Below are 21,019 nucleotides of genomic sequence, written 5' to 3'. Positions count from 1 at the left end.
AGAAACTTCCCAATAAACAAAATTCAAATATCCGAACTAGAGATGTGCAAATTACGTGAGCCACGCCGGGTCACGATGGGTCACGCATGACCCATCGTGACCAATTTTTGTACCACTCACGTGAGCGTGCGTGATCGTGAGCAACTTTGATTTCGACCGGACTCGGCGTGACCAGATTGGACCGATTTTTAATTTTTCTTTAATAATAACATTTTACCGAACGCCGGACAGAACGGTATATCTCAAATGTATACAATAATTAGTACTATAATTGTTTAAGTGTTTTTTGTTTTTTTATGCGTAAAAAAATATCTGCATAAAATAAAAAAGAAGTGCGCCCCTGGACTTAGTTCGCTACGACGCGACGGCCTATCATAAATCACGTACCTTGACGTGAGTCACGTGATTCACATATGATATTCACGTGAGTGGTGCGCGTGACCGCGTGGGATAGATCGTGAGCGGGCGTGAGCGAGCATAAAAAATCACTCACGCGCACATCTCTAATCCGAACCTCTCTTATTCCCCCACAGAACATTCAGATTTCGATTATACTATTGGTCAATATAAAAGAGGGGGGTAAAACTTTACAGGGCCATCTTCAATGAAGGACGACTTTTAATCGTAGTAGCCGTAGTAGCCTTGTGAGTGTTTGAGTTAGTTTAATTCCAGTTATTCGTTATACTTTAAAACGTTAAAACTTTATTAAATTTTAAGAATTAAATGTTCAAGAAAATGTCGAGGCAACAGGTAAGTGATTTTTATATTTATATTTTTTCTTTCAAATAGATATTTAAGTGATAATATTACGTAATTAGTCGTAAAAATCTAATATATAAAAGTTGCTAATTAATTGCATTTTATATCAACTTTTCATCATACGGTCAATCATCATTCTAAAGAAAGCTTGATAATCAATGATTTCTTTTATCGGTGTGAAATGACCTAAACAACGTTAAAAATGAAAATAAAGTGCGAAATAGTGAAAAACTTACCGAAAACTTACTTTCATGTTACGTCATAAAATGTGACGTCACAAATACGCTAAAGACGTATTTTACAGCACCATGGCATCCACACACACAACATCTGTCGTCATAATTTCGTTGATTATAATGCATATTTTCGGGTGAAATACCGTGTTTTTATAATTTGTTAATTAATCTAACTCATAATCTAATTTTTTTTGGATATTATTAATTTTCTTTATATAATTTGTTATGAGTAAACAACTACGTTTTAGTCGTTGTGCGTTTAAAAGAAACAAGGGTATTTCACCCGAAAATATGCGTTTTAACAATAACAAATCAAGTTAATTCTTTCATAAATTTTTGTAAAAATTATTTTATTTTTAATTTTATCGGAGTAATGTTATTCACTTGACTGTGAAAATAAAAAGGGATAGGATTGGTATTACCGGTGGTGTTCAGAAAATTCATGGTTAGCATGGTTGATAACGTTAGGGAAAGTGACGTAACTTTCGTCGTTTTACACTTTTCCGCACGTTTTTTTTATTTGTAACGGCTCATTTGAGTAATTTCCCATCGATTAAACAAAAAATGTCCGATTTTTAAGCGACTTGACGAATCTTAAAATATTTCTTCGAGATGGTGATCTCATCATATTCATGACATCTGAAAAATGCGTCGCGACGTCGGGAACATCTATTGTTTTAAAACTCTTATTTTTTTATTTTGTTTGAAGAAATCTTATTAGAAATGAATTTTGCTTCCAAACCTGAAATCGCCATAATTATTATCGGATTCAAAAGTTTTTGACGCTCACTTTGAACGCGAATAACAAAGAAATTACTCCATAGAAAAAATCGGGATCCCCTTCGTTGGACGCGAAGTTTAATTCTTTATAATGTGTGGTAATTTCAAATTTTTTCTCTCGCTCGTATACTAATCATCACAGGTATAATGAAAAATTGTACGCGATTTCGGACGATCGGCGAAGAAGCTCGATATTGCGATTATTTTACACCGGAACGGTTCATCGAACAAAATCTAAATTTCTATCACACATTCCCTAAAGTGTACTAAACATGCGATTATTTTTATTTTTCGATTTTTCTCACCCATTTTAAAATAAACTACGTTATGTGAAATACTGATATCTCGATAACGCGGTATCGCATGATATTGAGGCTAAAGTCATTCTAACCGCCTAAGGAAACTGAATAAAACCCTAACCCTCATTGTGCATGAAGTACTCAATGCGATTTTATAATGACAGTTAAATCAATCCGCACGAATCTATTTCCGCGGATGTGAGGAGAGGAGGAATCTTTAAACGTACAGGACAGGAACGGCTTAAGCGCATTAGTAGTAGATAAAAGCCGATTCTAGAACCTCCTCTCAGAACCTCAGGTCAAGGCCAAGGCCAAGGTCACGTTGAGTGACCATGACCTTGACCTTGCCCTGAGGTTCTGGGAGGAGGTTCCAGAATCGGCTATTGCAAAGGGGGTCGTTGACCAGTAACCTTGACCTAAACAATGACCTTTACTTTGAGCTCACCTCAGGTCAAGATCACGTTTAGTGACCATGACCTTGATCAGTAACCTTGACCTGAACAATGACCTTTACTTTGACCTCAACGGAGACCTTGAAGTCAACCTTAATTGTGACCATGACATTGACCGTGTACGTGACCTGAAATGAAGGTTACACGACGTGAGGCCATTGAAAACCCCACTTCGGAGGAGGTATGCTTTAAATAGCAGATAGAAAATCGTGTTCAACAGTATTGAAGTAAGAGTGTTGTGAACATAAAGAAATTGAGGAACTTGTAGCTCCTATTTTAAGCAGTTTACATCGCTTAAATATAATGGCATCGAGAAATCCAATTAAAGTCATCGATATGCAAGGGTTTACTTTATCTTCGGGATTTCGAGTTAAAGAATTGGCTATCGGTGATGGTGAGTCGATTTCCCATTTCATATTTCAACCTGATATAAGTTATGAAAGACTCAATAAGCGAGAATGTCGACAAGTGCGTTGGGAGGAGAATAACTTACACCATTTGCATTACGAGAATGGATATGTGCCCTATAATCAACTGAAAGACATTCTGGAACAGCATACATGCGGAGTGGAGGTGGTGTTTGTAAAGGGATCTCAAAAAGAAAAGGTATTGAGAGACCTATTATCATCGGTAAAGCCAGTGATTATTAATTTACAAGATAATATATATTGCCCTTTGCTTTCGTTGAGTCAAAATTCTTGCGCATATCATTATAAATCGGAAAGCAGTTGTGCAATTGAAAATGTTAAATTAATTTTAAAATTTTTAAAAATGGATTTAGATTAGTGTTAAAATTTAAAATTTAAATAAATTAATTTTTATTGTACTGACTTTTTTTTTATTCAATTTAAATGTATCACATTCCTAATCCTAATATATAAAATGGAAAAGAAAAACAACCGAATTAAATTTCATTTAATTTATTGAACTCGTCTTTAATAAATGATAAACAATTGCATATCTTTTTAACGTATTATTTATGGTGTCAACTCGACGCCCCCGAGTTAGCAGTTCATGATGTTTTTTTTTGGTGTACTCAAGTCGAGTGATGACTCTTCTCGGGTGCTCCCGGAGGAGTGGAGCATGACCGGGTTGGATTTACTTTGAGCTCACCTCAGGTCAAGATCACGTTGAGTGACTATGACATTGATCAGTAACCTTGACCTGAACAATGACCTTTACTTTGACCTCAACGGAGAACTTGAAGTCAACCTTAATTGTGACCGTGACGTCCCCACCTAAAATGATGTGCATAAATAGCAAGTCAGGTTCATAAAAGATTAGTTTCATTGAAATCATCCGACGTAGTGGTGACATAACAACGCAGAACAAGTAAGTCCATAAACACTTGTCTTACAGCAGAAGTATTAATGTTATATATACTTAGTGGGTTCCAGACAACAATATACAAAAGCACCGAAGAGAAGTCTCGAGGTTCAACAGGCGGTGTCCAAAAAAGCGAGCATAAGTCCAAAGGTGATAAAACCCTCGTTGACACCCGTGGCATCTGAAGAGGTGTTAAAACAAGAAAAGTTTAATACAGTTATAGAGTGTGGTAACAATATGCAAGCGGTCGCTGATGGAAAAGATTCGTTTGCAGACTTAAGCCCTTTTATTATGACGCAAAGTGTTAACGGTAATAATGAAGTAGTTTCGAGAATAGATAACATGGAGAGCTTAACCAACATGTCGGACAGTACAGTAAGAGCAAGTAGAGGTCCTCTATTTTCGGAAACAGTGTATGCACTAAATAAGAGCCGCACGAAATGTGTGGCAATAGGATTAAGTGCTGACTTACATTTTGAACCAGTGGTAAGGTTAATGGGAAAAGGTCAATGTTTAACATTAACGGAAAACGATTGGCACAACATTATTATGTATAAGTCAACAATCACAAACAGTTTTGCTAATCAGTCTCCGTCGCAGATAGTGTTGTGTGGTGTCAGTATATCGTGCGATTGGATGGAAAACGTTTGCAAGATTTTAAAGTTGGAGAGGGGTGGAGAATATGTATATATTGCATATGAATCGTTGCATGAGCTTTGGAACGTAGCAGATTTAGTAGCAACTCGACTGAAATTATTGAGAACTGTGAATTACAAAGCATATTATGATAGTGTTATAAACGCGTTAGCTGCAATGGATGGAGATGTGAAACGTAATATGTTAACGATGCTCAATGAATCGTGTTCTGAACAAATATGTATAAGTAAGGAAGTGATGTTGTACAATTTCGATAAAATCTTGTTGGATGTAGATTTGTTTAAATTATTTCACAATCAATAAAGACATGGGTAAGGTGCGGATTGATGAGAGTAAAAATGAGATGCATAGAATGTATGCATGGACTTATGCGTATAGACAATCACGAAAGTGTAATTGGGAGGAAATGTATTTAGATCGTCTTAGATTTAAGAATAGAATAAGTTATGTAAATGATATGTTACACCTGTACTTAAGCAGCGAATTTAGAAATAAGATTTTTCATGAAAGATTTAAATATGTAATGACTTAAAATAAATAAAATTTTTTTTCAAATGTGAGCGTATTATTAACCATCCAATATTCACCGAATAATGTGCGAAAGCTATTAAATATAATGGTATGAATGTTAGGACAGTGAAACAGTATGCATCGATCAAGCAAACGGTCTGGTCGAGGTATTGTGAATACATTAATCAATAAGCTTCCGATAGAACTACATTTGCCAGGTTATAATTATTGCGGTCCGGGAACCAAATTGGTAAAGAGATTAGTTCGTGGAGATCGGGGAGTGAATAAATTAGACGACGCCTGTAAAACGCATGATATTGCCTACGCAGCGACATCGAATTTAGCTGAGCGACACATAGCCGATAAAGAGTTGTATAAGACGGCGAAAGAGCGGTTGAGAAGTAAAGACGCAAGCTTAGGAGAGCGACTATCGTCGGCGTTAGTGTCAACGATAATGAAAGGAAAAACAATAATGGGTATGGGAATGCAAATTCGTGCCCTAAGACGTAGAGGGACAACTCGTCAGAAGTTGAAACGTGGCGGTAAGTTGTCGTTTACGCAGGCAATGAACTTAGTGCGGCGAGCGATTGCACAGACCAACAGTACGAATACAAAGGGAGATGTACAAGTGGGTTACAATCTGTTGAAACCTTATCAAGGTAGAATACTTAAACCGCGCGGAAAAATAATCAAGATTCCCAAGACGGGAGGTTTTTTACCCTTAATACTTGCAGCTTTGGGTGCTCTCGGTTCTTTAGGCGGAGGTGCAGCAGCTATTGCAAAAACCGTAAACGAAGCAAAAATAGCAAGGGAGCAGTTACAAGAAGCCCAACGTCACAATCGGGCTATGGAACCAAAAGCGATCGGCAGCGGTTTGTATATTAAACCATATAAGCAAGGTTGCGGACTAGTCATGAAAACGGTATCACGAAAATCAAAGCGACTAAAACGCCCCAAGAGGGCGAACAAAATTGGTACAGGAATGTTTATTAATCCATATAAAAAGGGTTGTGGTTATAAAACTGTAGCAAAAAACTAATAAAAATACCCCAACATTCTTTAACGGATGTAGAGTTAAGGCGATATGCACGAGCGCTTGATCTGTTAAACTTTCGTGGGGTGTACATGAGAAACAATTTACCGAAGAAAATCCGAAAACGAGAGAGTGGGATAATAAATCTTGATAATCGTACGGGTCCCGGTACTCACTGGACAGCTTACAACAAGGATGGTGTAAATGTTAACTACTTTGACAGTTATGGAGATTTACGACCACCGATTGAAGTGGAGAAGTATTTTATATCGGATGGGGGGAGAAATATTGTGAGGTATAATTATCGACGATATCAAAAAGAAGATCAAACAAATTGTGGACAATTGTGTCTGCATTTCTTAGATAGTTTAAATACCAAGGAAGTATCCGTGTAAGATTAGTCTTGAGAACAACAATGGAACAAGATACAATACATACAAGTTATACATTTACGCTCACCGGAAGGGGGTCGGAGTTGTCTTGTAACTTTAACCCACCGATTTATTTGAATGAACTCGGTACATACGAGTTAGCTCTTTTAAATTTCGAAACGTTCAATACGTTACCTAATATCGATTCAACAAACAATATTTTACAATATGAAGATCATATGGGAAATTTTACAGAGAATATTGAAATACCGCTAGGAACATACGATATTAACGATATTAACGAATACGTTAAAAAAACATTAACAGCGAGGAATATTCTCAGCGTGACTACACCGGGTACACAGATACGCATAAGAGGTAATAATAATACGCAACGTGCTGAGATAAAAACAAACCGGCGAATAAATTTTGCTAGCGATAATTCAATCGGTTCCTTACTTGGTTTTAACCCTAAAGTTATACCTAAAAACACGATAACAGAATCGGATCATATCGTGAATATAAATAAAACGAATGCATTACAAATTTATTGTAATTTGAGCTCCGGATCGTATACGAATGGACAACCCATGCACGTGTTGTATCATTTCTTCCCGAACGTACCGGCTGGTTTTAAAATAATAGAAGCTCCGCAACAACCGATTTACTTACCTGTTACAACGAACGTGATTAGTACATTAATAGTACGCATACTTGATCAGGACGGTCAGTTGGTAAACTTCAGAGACGAAGAAGTGACCGTGAGAGTGCACTTGAAATCGGTGTGAGTAGTAGGGTATTTAATATGGGTATAGTGTACGACGTTCGAAGAAAAGCACAGGAAAATCTGGGTGATAGAGTAATGTATAAAACGGTACGAAAGGATGTAAAACCTAACAGTAAGCGAAAATCAACTACCCAGTTAACACGCGTCAATCGTCAGTATTTAAGCAACTTAGGTTTTCAACTACTATAAATGGAGTCCTTAAACGTCACGGAGAAAATAAAAGTAGATAACTCGATTGTAAGTTACGAATATCATTCCCATCAACCGTTTGGTTCTACTAGCTTCGGTAACAATGATGAAATTCGTATAGGCATACCCGAAATAGACAATTACACATTGCCTCATGAAAGTTTTTTGTATGTGGAAGGGAGCGTACGTAAACTGGATGCGAGTGGTAAAGCAACAAAAGATGCTAGTGCAACTGCAAAATTGATAAATAATCCTGTAGCGTTTATGTTCAGTGATATTCGCTATCTTATAAATGGTGTTCAAATAGATGGAGTGAGAAACGTGGGGTTAACATCATGTATGAAAGGATACTTTTCGTATACCCCTCACGATATAATAAAGTTGGCGAACGCAGGTTGGAACATGGGCGAGGATCTGCTAGGTCAAGTGGTCCCAACATCCCCTGTAACGGATGCAATAATGGATAAAAATGGAAATTTTGGATTGAGTGTACCGCTAAAGACATTAATAGGGTTTGCTGAAGATTTTAAAACAATTGTGATGAATGTGAGACAAGAGCTAGTGTTAATTCGTAATAATGATGATAATGATGTGCTTGTGAATACGGTAGAAGAACCGTTACAGTTAAAAATCGATAAAGTTGTGTGGAGAATGCCCCATCTAGCCGTAGGCTTACGAGAACAATTAGCTCTAACAAAAATAGCAGGACGAAATATTGATCTGCAAATACCTTTTCGCAGTTGGGAAGTACATGAATATCCTTCTTTACCTCAAACAACAAAGCATTCATGGGCTGTGAAAACAGCTCCGCAGTTGGAAACACCTAGATTTATAATAATTGGGTTTCAAACAAAGAAGAAAGGAAAACAGTTGGCGAACATGGCAACCTTTGATAATGTAAAACTCACCAATTTGACGGTATTCCTAAACGGTGAACGCTACCCATACGATAATCTGAACGTGGACTTTGATAGTAATCGTGTCGCAGTGTTATATGACATGTATACACGCTTTCAAAAGTCCTACTATGGGAAGGAAGGAGAACCATTACTCACTCCGAAACAATTTATTGAAAATTATCCACTGATTGGAATTGATTGTACATATCAAGCAGAAGCGCTACACAAAAGTGGGGTAGAAATACGGATAGAATTTACGACAAAAAATCCGATTCCTGATGGTACCACAGCATACTGTTTAGTTTTACATGATAAGGCGTTTCAATATTCTCCACTAACAAAAATCGTCAAACAAATGACTTGAGTATGGGGAAAGAAGGGTTGGTAGTGTGTAGTTGGATCGGATCCTGAGCCGCATCGCACCCGTAGCTCATCATCCGAAATGTGAGACTTCTATATTCAGCGTAAACAAAAAAAAAGTCGTAGAGTATAAGTTGTGCGACAGATTTCTACGGCTGCATAGTATGGATAATCGTGTTGATGTACGGAAGCAAGATGTATTCAAATAAAACTCAATACATAATTCTCGATATACAAGGTTTCATGGTCAACGAAGATCAGTTCGTACCTAAAGAATTAGCATCATGTGATAGTAACAAATGCATAACCCACCACGTTTTTCAACCGAGTAGCAGTATAGCTTCATTACCATCTAAATATAGGAATACTGCAAACTGGTTAATGACACATCATCATTGCATCGACTGGAAAGTTGGTTTTATCCATCCAATGGAATTCGACGCCATAGTCAAATATCTGTGTCGGAATGTCAAGAAAGTGTATGTTAAAGGACCTGAAAAAATTAAATTTTTAAGACATATTATTTCCGCGCCGATATTTGCGTTGGAAGGTAGTATCTATAAACTTGAGATGGGTATACCGAGCTGTGCTTTTCACTCGCGACGAAGAAGTATGTGCGCTCTTTCCAATGTACGCCACTTACAAGAAGTTGTCGAAGAGGGGGTGCAAAACAAGGATGCGAAAGACAGTCGGTGACTATAAAGCAGAGACAAGTCGTAATGGGGGATAGTTAAGAGCTGGTTGCGATGGAACAAGTGTTCACTGTGTTTGGGTGTTGGCCACTTACATCTGCCAAGAAAGTGTACAGCGTAATGAAAAAATATGAACAAGATGCCTCATTTGCGAACATTCCAGCTCGTGATTTAAAATATTTACCAACACAGTATTATTTCGATAAAGTACCATCTATGGAATTACGAAGAATTTGGACCCAACTACCGTTCGCCTACCAGCAATCGAAAATGTTACAAATGAAGTTACCGTGTCTTGAACATTATAATAATGATTGTGCGGAAACTCATTTCGATGGACCACCACCACCTAAAATGCATTGTATTAAATGTACGTTAGAAAAGAAATAAATGTTATTTTTTTATCCATATTGATGAGTTTTATTTAAAGAAACCTCTTCACCTCCCCTTCCCCCTCCCCCTCCCCCCTCCCCCTCCCCTCCCCCTCCCCTGCCCCACCCCTGCCCCACCCCCCCGCGCGGGCTCAACTACGCTCCGCTTCGCTCCGCTCGCGCGGGGGGGTGGGGCAGGGGTGGGGCAGGGGAGGGGGAGGGGAGGGGGAGGGGGGGAGGGGGGATTGTAACCCCCCTTGAGTCACGGGCGAAGATAAGGTCCGAACGACCTCGCATTCTCAGACAGTATGACCTCCCCTTGGGCCACAGGCGATAACAAGGAGAAAACCTGGACAACCTCGCATTCCCAGACAGTATGACCTCCCCTTCAGTCACAGGCGATAACAAGGAGAAGACCTAAACGACCTCGCATTCCCAGACAGTTGACCGGACAAATACCTGTTCACTAACCCGTACTTAAAGGTAGTGGAAAGTGGGTTACTCCTCACTCCGTGTACAGCAGTCGCTGAGTGATATAGTAGTGTACAAAAGACGATAATTCCTTAAAAAGTGTGTTTACAATAATAACAGATTTTGTTAAAAACTGTGTTTTTCCGACCACGAAGAAATCGCCTTCTGCTAGAAAACCATTTGAAAAGTAAGTTACATCAATACAATTTTTATCGGTTTTCTTCATGTATGTTTGTGATGATTTCAGGTATTAATTGTTATACGCTGAGAAAAGTGGTTCTTCAGCGCATTGCAAACCTGTCAGACGTGATAGAAAACCATTTGAAAAGTAAGTTACATCAATACAATTTTTATCGGTTTTCTTCATGTATGTTTGTGATGATTTCAGACATTAATTGTTATACGCTGAGAAAAGTGGTTCTTCAGCGGATTGCAAACTTGTCAGACGTGAGCGAACGTATAATTTTAATAAAATAATCCAAATTTTTTGTAACCCTTTTGATTCCTTGAAGTCTTTCCCATTATGCTTCACTTAATTGGTAACAGCCACGCTCGTGCAAGCGATAATACCGATGGTATGACCGACCCACTGGTTGCCGTGCTGCCACGCAATAACGACAGTACGAATGTTGTTGAGTCAAGCCTACCGTCGTTACCATTATATTGCAGCGGCAACTTTGACGGTTTGAGTCGTACCATGCAGGATTTCACTACAGACCCACCACTGTACGAGCAAATAATGAATGAGCTCCGGTCACAGCCAGGGAACGACAATGGTGCGATTGTTACCACCAGTCCAACCTTGTCGTCCTACGGCTTAACTCGCATCAGTATGGAGATACGAGAAGAAGGAACATATCAGGAAGTTGTTGTGCCACCTGAACCTGCTACCAATCAGGCCGACGTGGTACAACCACTTCCAGATATTGTACATACGGATGTCACAAGTCAAGCACCTGCTGAAAACCAGGTGCTTGCGGCACCGTCTGTACCAGCGACGGAAGACGTATCCCAACCCTCCGATAGGATATGTGTTTCGCCTGTCTTCTCGAGTGGACCCATACGGTACACATCCCGCCGTATAAAAAAACGCGTCAACTTGTTGTCAAGGGGTTGCGTGAAACAAACTACCCGCCCAAACCCTTCTCCTGCTTCACAAGACTCCTGTAGATTGCTGCGCAACGCATTAGCCAAACCTCCCCGTAACACACGAAGAGTACCTACACTCGCTACAGTAACCAGACCTGCAACGGTGGTTACATCTCCACCAGAGGTGACCATCGACATCCGTGACAGCCCGCCAACTATCACAACTATCCCACCACAAAATGTGGTGTTCCCACCACCTTTACCTATCCCTACTATCCCGCAGAGGCAAAATCTTCCAGCTGTAAATACCGCACATCCCGACCCATGGGTTGATGCGTTTCTGCATTCAACAACCAACTTGGCAAGCAGTCTTTTGTCCCAAGAGGATTTTTTCATCTTGGGCTTGAAACCTCAATTGCAAACCAAAGTGACGACTTTGGAACATCATAAGCGCCACTTCGTGAACGCGTTGAATGCAGTAAACCAGAATCCCACCGTCTGCTTTGCTGCTTCTTCAAACATCCTTAACATGTACAACACCAAAATTAACCTGTATAAGTCCCTTCTCAGGCTGCTGCCTGACAACGGTTAATAGCGTTTTTTTTTTGAAGCTCGTTCAGTTTTTTTGTCTCTTGCAGTGTTAACGTTGCAGGAGTTGGCTATGGAGAGCGTTAATTCGACGATTTCCCGTAAAGACCGTACGTTGCGGTTAGTAGATGTTTTACCAAAGACTCTACTACTAAACGTAATGTACAGCTGGGACATATGCTTCTGGCGTCGAATATCCCGAAAGGGCGATCGAATCAATCTTGGGGAGGTTTGCTTCCCCACCGTGGAACGCTTTGGAAAGAAAATGTCGCAAGGCACCGTACATAAGTTGTTCCACGGTTCTCCGGTTGATTGGAGTTCAACTTTCGGAGTGGGTCTTCAGTATCAAGCAAGGTATGTTTTTTATGAATCACATTTGGGCAACCTTTGCTATCGTTGTCGACGCCGCCTACACCATATTAGTATAACGAACGTTTTACAACTGGATTGTCGTGTGAAATTGCGCTCGAAAATAAAGTATGCATCTTCTGAACGATTGCAGACTATTATTTTAAATAAAAAATATTGGTGTGCGATGTGTTGTCGTGTGTCTTTGTTTCGAGTCTGTTTTAAACCACAACTTGAGGAGGATCAAAGTACTGAGGAATTGTCGGAGGGATGTCTCAGCAACTAATATGTTGTAGGTGGTTTTTTCAAATTTGTACACCATCCTTGTATGATACTGAAAATCGTTCGAATTGATGATATGACAACAAGTTCGCTTCCTTTTCACCTTTTCCGCTCCCATGCTTTTGTTTATATGTATTATTAATTATTTATTTGAATATTTACCGTATCTACTTATTGTTACCGCTCCCATGCTTTTGTTAATATGTATTATTAATTACTTATTTGAATATTTACCGTATCTACTTATTGTTAATTTAATACTAAGTAGTGTAAATTGTACTGTGACTTACACTGCTTTATTTTGTTTAATCACATAACATCTGTATGTGAATAACCCACTGGTGGTTCTACTACATCAACCATACAGATACTTTTGAAATCATGATAATAAATAATTTTGTAAATTTATGTATACCACGTCTTATTGTAAAATAAATATTGTGTAATATTACGCACGCTTTAAATAACTTTCAAACTCAATGTTAACAGTTTATATAGTTAAAGTGTTGTAAACCATTATTTTGAAACAATGATAATAAATAATCTGCTGAAATTTTTTGTATGCTACATTTTATGATAAAATAAACATTGTTTTCTACTACGACTTCATTTCTTGTTAATCTCCCGTTCAAGTATCACCCGTCAGCATGGTTGAAGACGTTAAGTTTGTTAGCCAACCTTTAACACTACCAATCTGTAATCTTCATAACGACTTCGCTGCAAATAAATTTAAACGACATAGCGAATTATTTGGTGGGGAATGTAAACGTGGTTTGATAATTGGTTCTTCGGGTGCCGGAAAAACAAACGTAATGTTAACTTTATTGACAGCTCTCAACGGGTTGCGCTTTTTGAATGTATATTTGTGCTCTAATTCACTCTACCAAATCAAATACGAATTTCTACGACAATTACTTAAACCTATCCGCTCTTGCGGCTATTATGAATACTCAGATGTCGGACGATTTCTACCACCGTCAAAGGTGAAAGAATATTCAATTATTATTTTTGATGATATTGCTCCTACAGAGCAACAGATTATCAAGGAATATTTTTCATACGGTCGTCATAGAAACGTTGATACTTTTTTACTCGCTCAAAGTTATAGCGCCATTTCCAAGCAGCTTTTACGTGACAATTGCAACCTTTTAGTTTTATTTAAACAAGATCTCACTAACTTGAAACATATTTACAACGATCATTTGCTAGGGGACATTACGTGGGATGATTTTGTCAGAATTTGTCGAACTTGTTGGGATACACCGCACGGTATATTAGTTATTGATTTAGATTGCGATAAAAATAACGGACGCTATCGGAAAGGTTTCGATGAGTACATTATACTGTAAAACCATTGACTTTACGACTGCATGCTCAGTCTCTGTGCGATCATTACACTATCACGTTGAACTATGAATCGTAATGTTGCACAACAGTTAATAGCTGCGCGAGAAGATGTTAAACATAAAATACGCACTTTGAAAGGAGATATAAAACAGAAGCAGTCCATTGCCGAAGCTCAACTCGCTCCACTGAAAGAACCTCTGACAGATATTTCCAAAAAATTACAAACTGTCAATTTATTAGCGCTCGACAATAAATTCGGGATAAAACGTGATTTATTTACCCCGAAAAAGGAGCAGTCACCAGATATCTCAGCCTTACTGGCTGACTTGCAGAAACCTTCTAAAGGACTTAAACTGGAAACTCCTAGAGTGAAACCTAAACGTAGAGTTACGTCAACACCCATTAAACCGGGAGCTAGCATGGATGTTTCACCGGAACTCGCACGGAGTCCGCAATTTCTCAGCGACGAAGAGGTGTTCGAGGGTCGAGATACTACACCTGAGGTTTCTGTTCGTGAGTCAGACACATCTTTAGATGTCTACGAGCGGGACGCTAGGGAGCAGTTGGCGCGCATGAAAGAGAATATGGAGGGAATGATGGAACAGACAGTTATTAGAGAAGCTTTAGGGCAGCTGGACCCCTTACCACGTACCTATGTTACGGGTTTAACAGTAGATGTAAATAACGAGTTCGATCAAACTTACGGTGTTCGTGCACTTACCGATGGATTGTATATCGCAAATCAACCAATAACGTTTGACGGGAAAAACATTTTGGTGGGTGAATTTACTTATACAGGAACACCGGGGTTATACGAGTTGTTATTCAAAAATAAACCGGGTAAATTTACTTTACCAGATGCGAGAAATTACAAAGATATCTTACAACGTTCGAATGTACATAAAAGAGATTATGACGCTTCAAAAAGTATCATAACTGATGATGAAAATGAAAAGTTTGTGAACATAATCAAACCAATTTCCTTGGGTCAAAGACCAAATGTGTACTGGGCTCGATATTGGCCAAAACCTAAAACTGGATCAGGTCACTTAAATAAGTTGTTAGTACCTGCTGCAATTAAAGAGTACGAATACTGGGACGACGTGAACGAATTAGTTGATCGGTTGCGTTTACTACTTGCTTCCGAAGCAGCAGGTCATACTGCTCATCATAACGAAATTATATCCCTCATAGAGGAATTACGGGAAGCGCAAGTCATTCGTTAAGGGTATATAAACTTTTTTCTGTTTCTGTGACGCTTCAGAAGCCAATATGCCTTTAAACCGTTTTGGTGAACATGGTTCTACATCTATCGATAAATTTGGTAAGCATGTTCACCACCATGTTATACAGAACCACATAGCAAGATCCGAAGTTCTACAACCTTCATCAACATTTATTTTAACTTTACGTGGTGATGGAGATGTTGATCCAAAAACAAAACTTTATAAAATCACAAACAAAAGTGGAATTACGGATTACATCAATTCTTTCTACGAAGGTATGATAAAAGATGTTGTAAAGTCCGCTCATGTTCAGTTACTTGTTAACGATATCGTTATTAAGTCGCTCCAGGGAGTCCAACTCAAACGCGGAGATACCATTAAGTGTAAAAATAATGCACCGATAGGAGGACTACCTTTTCTTGTAGAGTTGTTGATTGAAGGGGTTGTAGAGTAATGGTTAGTGTTAAGCGAGATCTCGTTAACGAACTACATGCACCTGCGAGACGACATTATCGGCGACGCCGCGTTCTGCTTCACGGACTATTGGATCTTTATCAAGCTGATTTGGTTGAAATGATCCCATATGCGTCGGTCAATAAAGGTTACAAGTATATACTGACTGTTATCAACGCTTTTTCAAAATACGCATGGGCCTTACCACTCAAAACCAAAACTGGGAAAGAGGTTACTCAAGCTATGAAGGACATTTTGCATAGTAAAAAGAATATTACTCCGAGCAACTTACAAACCGATAATGGGAAAGAGTTTTACAATAGCGATTTTCAAAAATTAATGGAACAACTTAACATTAATCATTACAGCACCTATTCCACTTTAAAAAGCTCGATTATCGAACGGTTTAATAGAACCCTAAAAAATAAAATGTGGAAAGAATTTAGTATGCAAGGAAATTATCGCTGGTTAGACTTACTACCCAAATTACTAAAATCTTACAACAACACAATACATCGCACCATTCACATGAAACCTTCAGCTGTTAATCGACGAAATGAATCTGCTCTGTTAAATACTGTATACAATTCCATTAAAGTTGTCGACCCCAACCACCATAAATTTAATGTGGGGGAACACGTGCGAATTAGCAAGTACAGACACGCTTTTGCTAAAGGTTACCAACCAACTTGGTCCAATGAAATTTTCACCATAGCGACAGTTCAAAATACTAATCCCAGGACTTACCTTATTAAAGATGGTAGAGGAGAACCCATTCTTGGAGCATTTTACGACGAAGAATTACAACGTGTGAAACACCCGGATGTATTTTTAATTGAAAAAGTTCTTCGTCGAAAAGGAAATAAAGTCCGAGTGAAATGGTTGGGAATGGATAGCTCTCATAATTCTTGGATTGCAAAAAAGGATGTATTATAATTTTTACACTAAGAAAATAAAAAACTTTTTTTTTAATTTCGTTGATTTTATTTCAAGTAACCTTTTTAACAACCTACTTTCTACTTTATATACAAGTTTTGTGATACAAGCAAGTATTTTTTTTTTTTACAAATTAACTGATCGCAATTTAACTAGCCATACATGTTTACGTTTAACAACTCCAATAAGTTGTCCAAAAGATCTTCCCTGCGTAGATCTTCAATAAGATAGTTTCCCCAAGCTAACGTATGACATCCATCCTCCATCACGTAACGTTTATCGTCATGTGCAGAGAGCGCCACTTTATTCTTTAGTTCTGTATACATCGTGTGATAGGAGGAGCGAAAGACATACATCTTTTTTCGCACAGAACCTCCATCTTCGATAATCCGTTTATATTCTGAAACACTTAAGTTTTTATCGATAACATACTTTTTCACACCCTTGGCACGCTTGACAACTCCTTCCAAAGTGTTAATACAATAAGCTTTAGCTCCTGTACCATAAAACGATGTTAATATCGTATTTGGGTACTCATCTTTCATTTTTCCAACTATCGGCGGCCCTGGAGGAATATTATGTCTGTTGTTTAACTTGTAATTAGAGGTATCGAACATCTCTATATTTTCTTTGATATCCTGGTATACATTCTCAGTAAATATTTCGAGAATTAACGAATCCGTATCTGTATATAACAATAATACGTTTTCACCATATTTCTCTTTTAAAAAATTATAAAAAAAGTTATAAATGACCGCTTTCGACAATTCCAGTACGCTAAACCCTACATACAGAGGTTTGTTATATTTGACCTCCACCTTCTGCATTTCAATGGCTGCCAAATTATGGCAGAAAATTTTCGATGACTTGAAAGTCGGCTTTGCGATAAGAGCTTCTGCACCGGGTCTCCTGTAACGATTCTCCCAATGTGACACTAATCGTATATCGACTCTATTTTCAACATTTTCCATCGTTTTCCCATACACGATATTATTCATTTGTTTATAATGATTTTTCCCAAATTCATTCGTAGCATTCATTCGTTTCTCAGAGTTAAAATCGATATATGGTTTCATCCACGGCGATTGTTGAAATTGCAATGCACGGTGTATTTTGGTTAGCTTAAGACCTTTTTTCACACATTCACGTAGGTTTACATAGTGAATTATGTATTTCGATTTATTTTGTAAGTTCGCAATCAACTTAGGATGCTTCGATCCGGGAGCGATTATGTTTTCGGGACAAAACGGTAGATCATCATGCTGGTTGTGTAACCTTTCGGGATACTCCAAATCCACTTCAAAGACATAACCAAGGTGTTCATCATCTAAACACTCCACATCTATATCTGCTATTTCTTGGTTCGACAACCATCGAAAACCGCCTGTTGGTAATTTACAACTCATTGCATACCCATACAAATTGGTAGCATCCAAGTATAGAATATATGATGATGGTTTTTCCGGGTTAAAATCGTCAAGGAACTTGTTGTTTGCTATTGCAGATCGTTTTACACACATACAGAGACCGCCTCTAATTCCTTTCTTAAAAAAGTGTAACATGTCAATGTCTGATAACAATTCTAATTTTACACCTGTCATTTTTAACAGAGCATCCCACCCAAACCCGGGCGCAGTATAATAATGGCAAGGATCCAGATTGTAATTCTCCAAAGATATTGTCCTGAAATTTTCAAAGACGTCAGTCAACATTAACACATCTGACGTCAAATACAGGTCACTGTATTCTCCCAACGTTGTACACTTAAATTTATTCCATACAGTCTGTGCTCTAGAGTATTGTTCCTTTGAAATATTACTTGAACTCAATATGTCGTAAAACTGTGTATGATCAGGCAATTTACTATACTCCAACTTTTCAAACGAATCTACGAACGAATATGGAAATACACCTTTCTGGCGCATCAATCTAAATTCTTCAGAGTCTTTGAATTTTTTTTTCACTTCCACACAATCCTTATCATCCAAATATGAAACCAACTTTTCCAAAGAACTCGCCATAAATCTAAACGAGTCGACGAATCTTATTTTCATAAACACTTTGCGTTTCTTTCCCTTGTTATCGGTTGTTTCTCCGACAACTATTTTTTTGGAAAAAGAAATATATTTTTCTTTGTTTTGTGCTATCACCTCTACTTCCTCCTTGTTTAGGGCAATACTTTTCACAAACATGTGGGCATCGTAATTCGACAGGTTGTGGAAAAACACAGGGATAAACATCGGTAATTTATAATTTATATTGCAGACGGAATGCGCAGGACCCCTATACAATCCTGTCAAGTGATCGTGATCACACACTTTCTCTTCTTTGTTTATTGGTTTATCACAAATGTGACATACGGAACTCAGTTCATGTACAAATTGGTCCAGACAGCTTAGCGGTATCATATCCTTTGTTTGCCTCAAATGTTGTTTATAGATCTCTATTACATCCTTCTCCAATCTTATAATAAATTCCAGAGCAGCGTTTCGCCCTCGGTATATTCGGAATTTCGATAAGTTATCATCGTAAGCACACTTAATGTAGTACGCAAACGCGTATGGTTCGTGTTCAAAACATCGGGCCGTATATGGTTTATTATCATCGTAAACTTTTCCTTCTTCGGGCGTTAAGGGTTTCAGAATCGCCTCGAAATCGGCGTACACCACAAACGGAACTTTCATTTTTTTTTCAAATCCTTCAAATTGTAAAACATTTTCCTTTTCTAGATGTCCGAACTTATTCACTTTTATTTGTTCGCTTGGTACTGTTGCTTTCACTTTTTTACAGTCATCCATCTGATGTCGTACCAACTTGTCTTCAGTTGAAAAGTATTGCAAACAACCCTCACAAATATATCTTTGATGTTCATGAGTCGATGATTGTGTATTTATCAGTCGAGATAAGTTTTTTATCCAACAATAGTGGTTATTCCCGAAATTGTCGCTGACTACTAATAAGTTTACATGACGCTCCCGTTTCTGTTTACATATACATACAGTTACAATATCATCTACCATTTTCTCTCCATTATACCAAGAATTTATACCATAGACGTTAATTGAAATGTTATTTTCTTCCTCAAATTTTGGTATGTCTCTGATGGGTACTGGGAATGTTACGCAGTCAAACTTTAATTCTGTTTCCCTATAATCTGGGTATGATGATATTCTTTGCGGTAAACCTGTGGGTTGGTACAGCGCGGACATCAGTGCCCAAGCAAAGCACTTATTATCGTTATTTTGCACATTTATTACCGCTCTCTTCCCTTTTATGGATGTCGGTAAGTCGATGTAGCTCGATGCTCTTGTAGGATTAAACTTGTTACAGTTCACTTCAAGATATAATATTTCCAACAAGGTCCAACCTGCAGTATTAACGCCTTTAGTTTCGCATTTTACTACTTTTCTATTCTTATACTCTTACCTGAGTCCCGTTCTTGGAATTCCGACATTTTCACCATAATCTCGTCCATAAAGTCCTCGTATGTTTGGTACAAGTCTACGGCTACTGTTATAATTTTATTTTTTGTGTTGAATGATTTGATTTCCACTTCTTCCTTCGTATTTATGAAATACAATCCAAAAATTTCCGTATTCACTTTTAAACTACCATTTACATTCCTCACGGACTGTATCAAACTGATAACTTTTTCTCTAATTCGGTTACTGAATTCCTTCATGTCTACGTACTTCCGTTCATGATCGCTCACTCTAAAACTACATATTTTATCTCCAAATATCGAATCTATTTTTTCTACACCATCATCTATTATTACGAAGGCTTTCTGTTTATGTTTGTTGCTGCGCAGATGTGAGGAATAACATTGTCTGGTTACGTGTTCATCACATATTTCACACACTATAACATCTCCTTGTTGATCCTCTTCCACCTTTCGACGTTTCCCAATACATGCTGTGCGTTGATGTCTCACAAGATTATCTGGTCTAGTAAACTCTTTGTAACACACGTCGCAGGTCAACATGTTCACAACACTCTTACTTCAATACTGTTGAACACGATTTTCTATCTGCTATTTAAAGCATACCTCCTCCGAAGTGGGGTTTTCAATGAACTCACGTCGTGTAACCTTCATTTCAGGTCACGTACAAGGTCAATGTCATGGTCACAATTAAGGTTGACTTCAAGGTCTCCGTTGAGGTCAAAGTAAAGGTCATTGTTCAGGTCAAGGTTACTGATCAAGGTCATGGTCACTAAACGTGATCTTGACCTGAGGTGAGCTCAAAGTAAAGGTCATTGTTTAGGTCTAGGTTACTGGTCAACGACCCCCTTTGCAATAGCCGATTCTGGAACCTCCTCCCAGAACCTCAGGGCAAGGTCAAGGTCAAGGTCACTCAACGTGACCTTGGCCTTGACCTTGACCTGAGGTTCTGAGAGGAGGTTCTAGAATCGGCTTTTATCTACTACTCGCATTGTACAAATTTTTGATTATTTTTGCATTTATTTTCCAAATAATTTTTTAAACAAGTCACACTATTTCTTACTGGTAATCACAACAATTTATTGTCTGCTAGATTAGCGATATCACTGCTGTTAT

At 38.2% G+C, this 21,019-nt stretch overlaps 3 protein-coding genes across 5 annotated transcripts; 2 read left to right on the top strand and 1 right to left on the bottom strand.

Moving 5' to 3' along the window:
• Positions 1-7,399: 7,399 nt before the first annotated feature.
• On the top strand, positions 7,400-8,662 carry LOC139432740 (uncharacterized). Its single transcript, XM_071201507.1, has one exon. It carries the CDS (start codon positions 7,400-7,402, stop codon positions 8,660-8,662), a length of 1,263 nt encoding a protein of 420 aa, XP_071057608.1.
• Positions 8,663-9,961: 1,299 nt separating this feature from the next.
• LOC139429125 (uncharacterized) lies at positions 9,962-13,103 on the top strand. 3 transcript variants are annotated; one of them, XM_071194618.1, is made up of 3 exons: positions 9,962-10,379; positions 10,440-10,520; positions 10,581-13,103. In XM_071194618.1, exon 3 carries the CDS (start codon positions 10,716-10,718, stop codon positions 11,871-11,873), a length of 1,158 nt encoding a protein of 385 aa, XP_071050719.1. In that variant the 5' UTR covers positions 9,962-10,379; positions 10,440-10,520; positions 10,581-10,715; the 3' UTR covers positions 11,874-13,103. The 3 variants fall into 3 exon arrangements, with proteins under 3 accessions (XP_071050719.1, XP_071050720.1, XP_071050718.1); XM_071194619.1 differs by lacking the exon at positions 10,440-10,520; XM_071194617.1 differs by having other exon boundaries at positions 10,440-13,103.
• A 3,510-nt stretch (positions 13,104-16,613) lies between these two features.
• LOC139432739 (uncharacterized) lies at positions 16,614-20,788 on the bottom strand. Its single transcript, XM_071201506.1, has 2 exons — positions 19,888-20,788; positions 16,614-19,828 (listed from the first exon to the last, which is right to left on the bottom strand). The coding sequence occupies exons 1-2, from the start codon at positions 20,444-20,446 to the stop codon at positions 16,614-16,616; spliced, it is 3,774 nt and encodes a 1,257-aa protein (XP_071057607.1). The 5' UTR covers positions 20,447-20,788.
• Between the last annotated feature and the right edge of the window lie 231 nt (positions 20,789-21,019).

This window comes from Onthophagus taurus, chromosome 2, assembly GCF_036711975.1.
Source record: "Onthophagus taurus isolate NC chromosome 2, IU_Otau_3.0, whole genome shotgun sequence".
Taxonomy (NCBI): domain Eukaryota; kingdom Metazoa; phylum Arthropoda; class Insecta; order Coleoptera; family Scarabaeidae; genus Onthophagus; species Onthophagus taurus.
This window is presented reverse-complemented; position numbering and strand designations above follow the sequence as displayed.

What these genes read in the sequence shown, in the direction of transcription:
- LOC139432739 (XM_071201506.1), bottom strand. Translation starts at nt 20,446, where the DNA reads ATGTTGACCTGCGACGTGTGTTACAAAGAGTTTACTAGACCAGATAAT. An exon ending in ATTCCAAGAACGGGACTCAG is followed by an intron (nt 19,829 to 19,887) that starts GTAAGAGTATAA and finishes TTAATACTGCAG; the next exon opens with GTTGGACCTTGTTGGAAATA.
- LOC139429125 (XM_071194619.1), top strand. Translation starts at nt 10,716, where the DNA reads ATGCTTCACTTAATTGGTAACAGCCACGCTCGTGCAAGCGATAATACC.
- LOC139432740 (XM_071201507.1), top strand. Translation starts at nt 7,400, where the DNA reads ATGGAGTCCTTAAACGTCACGGAGAAAATAAAAGTAGATAACTCGATT.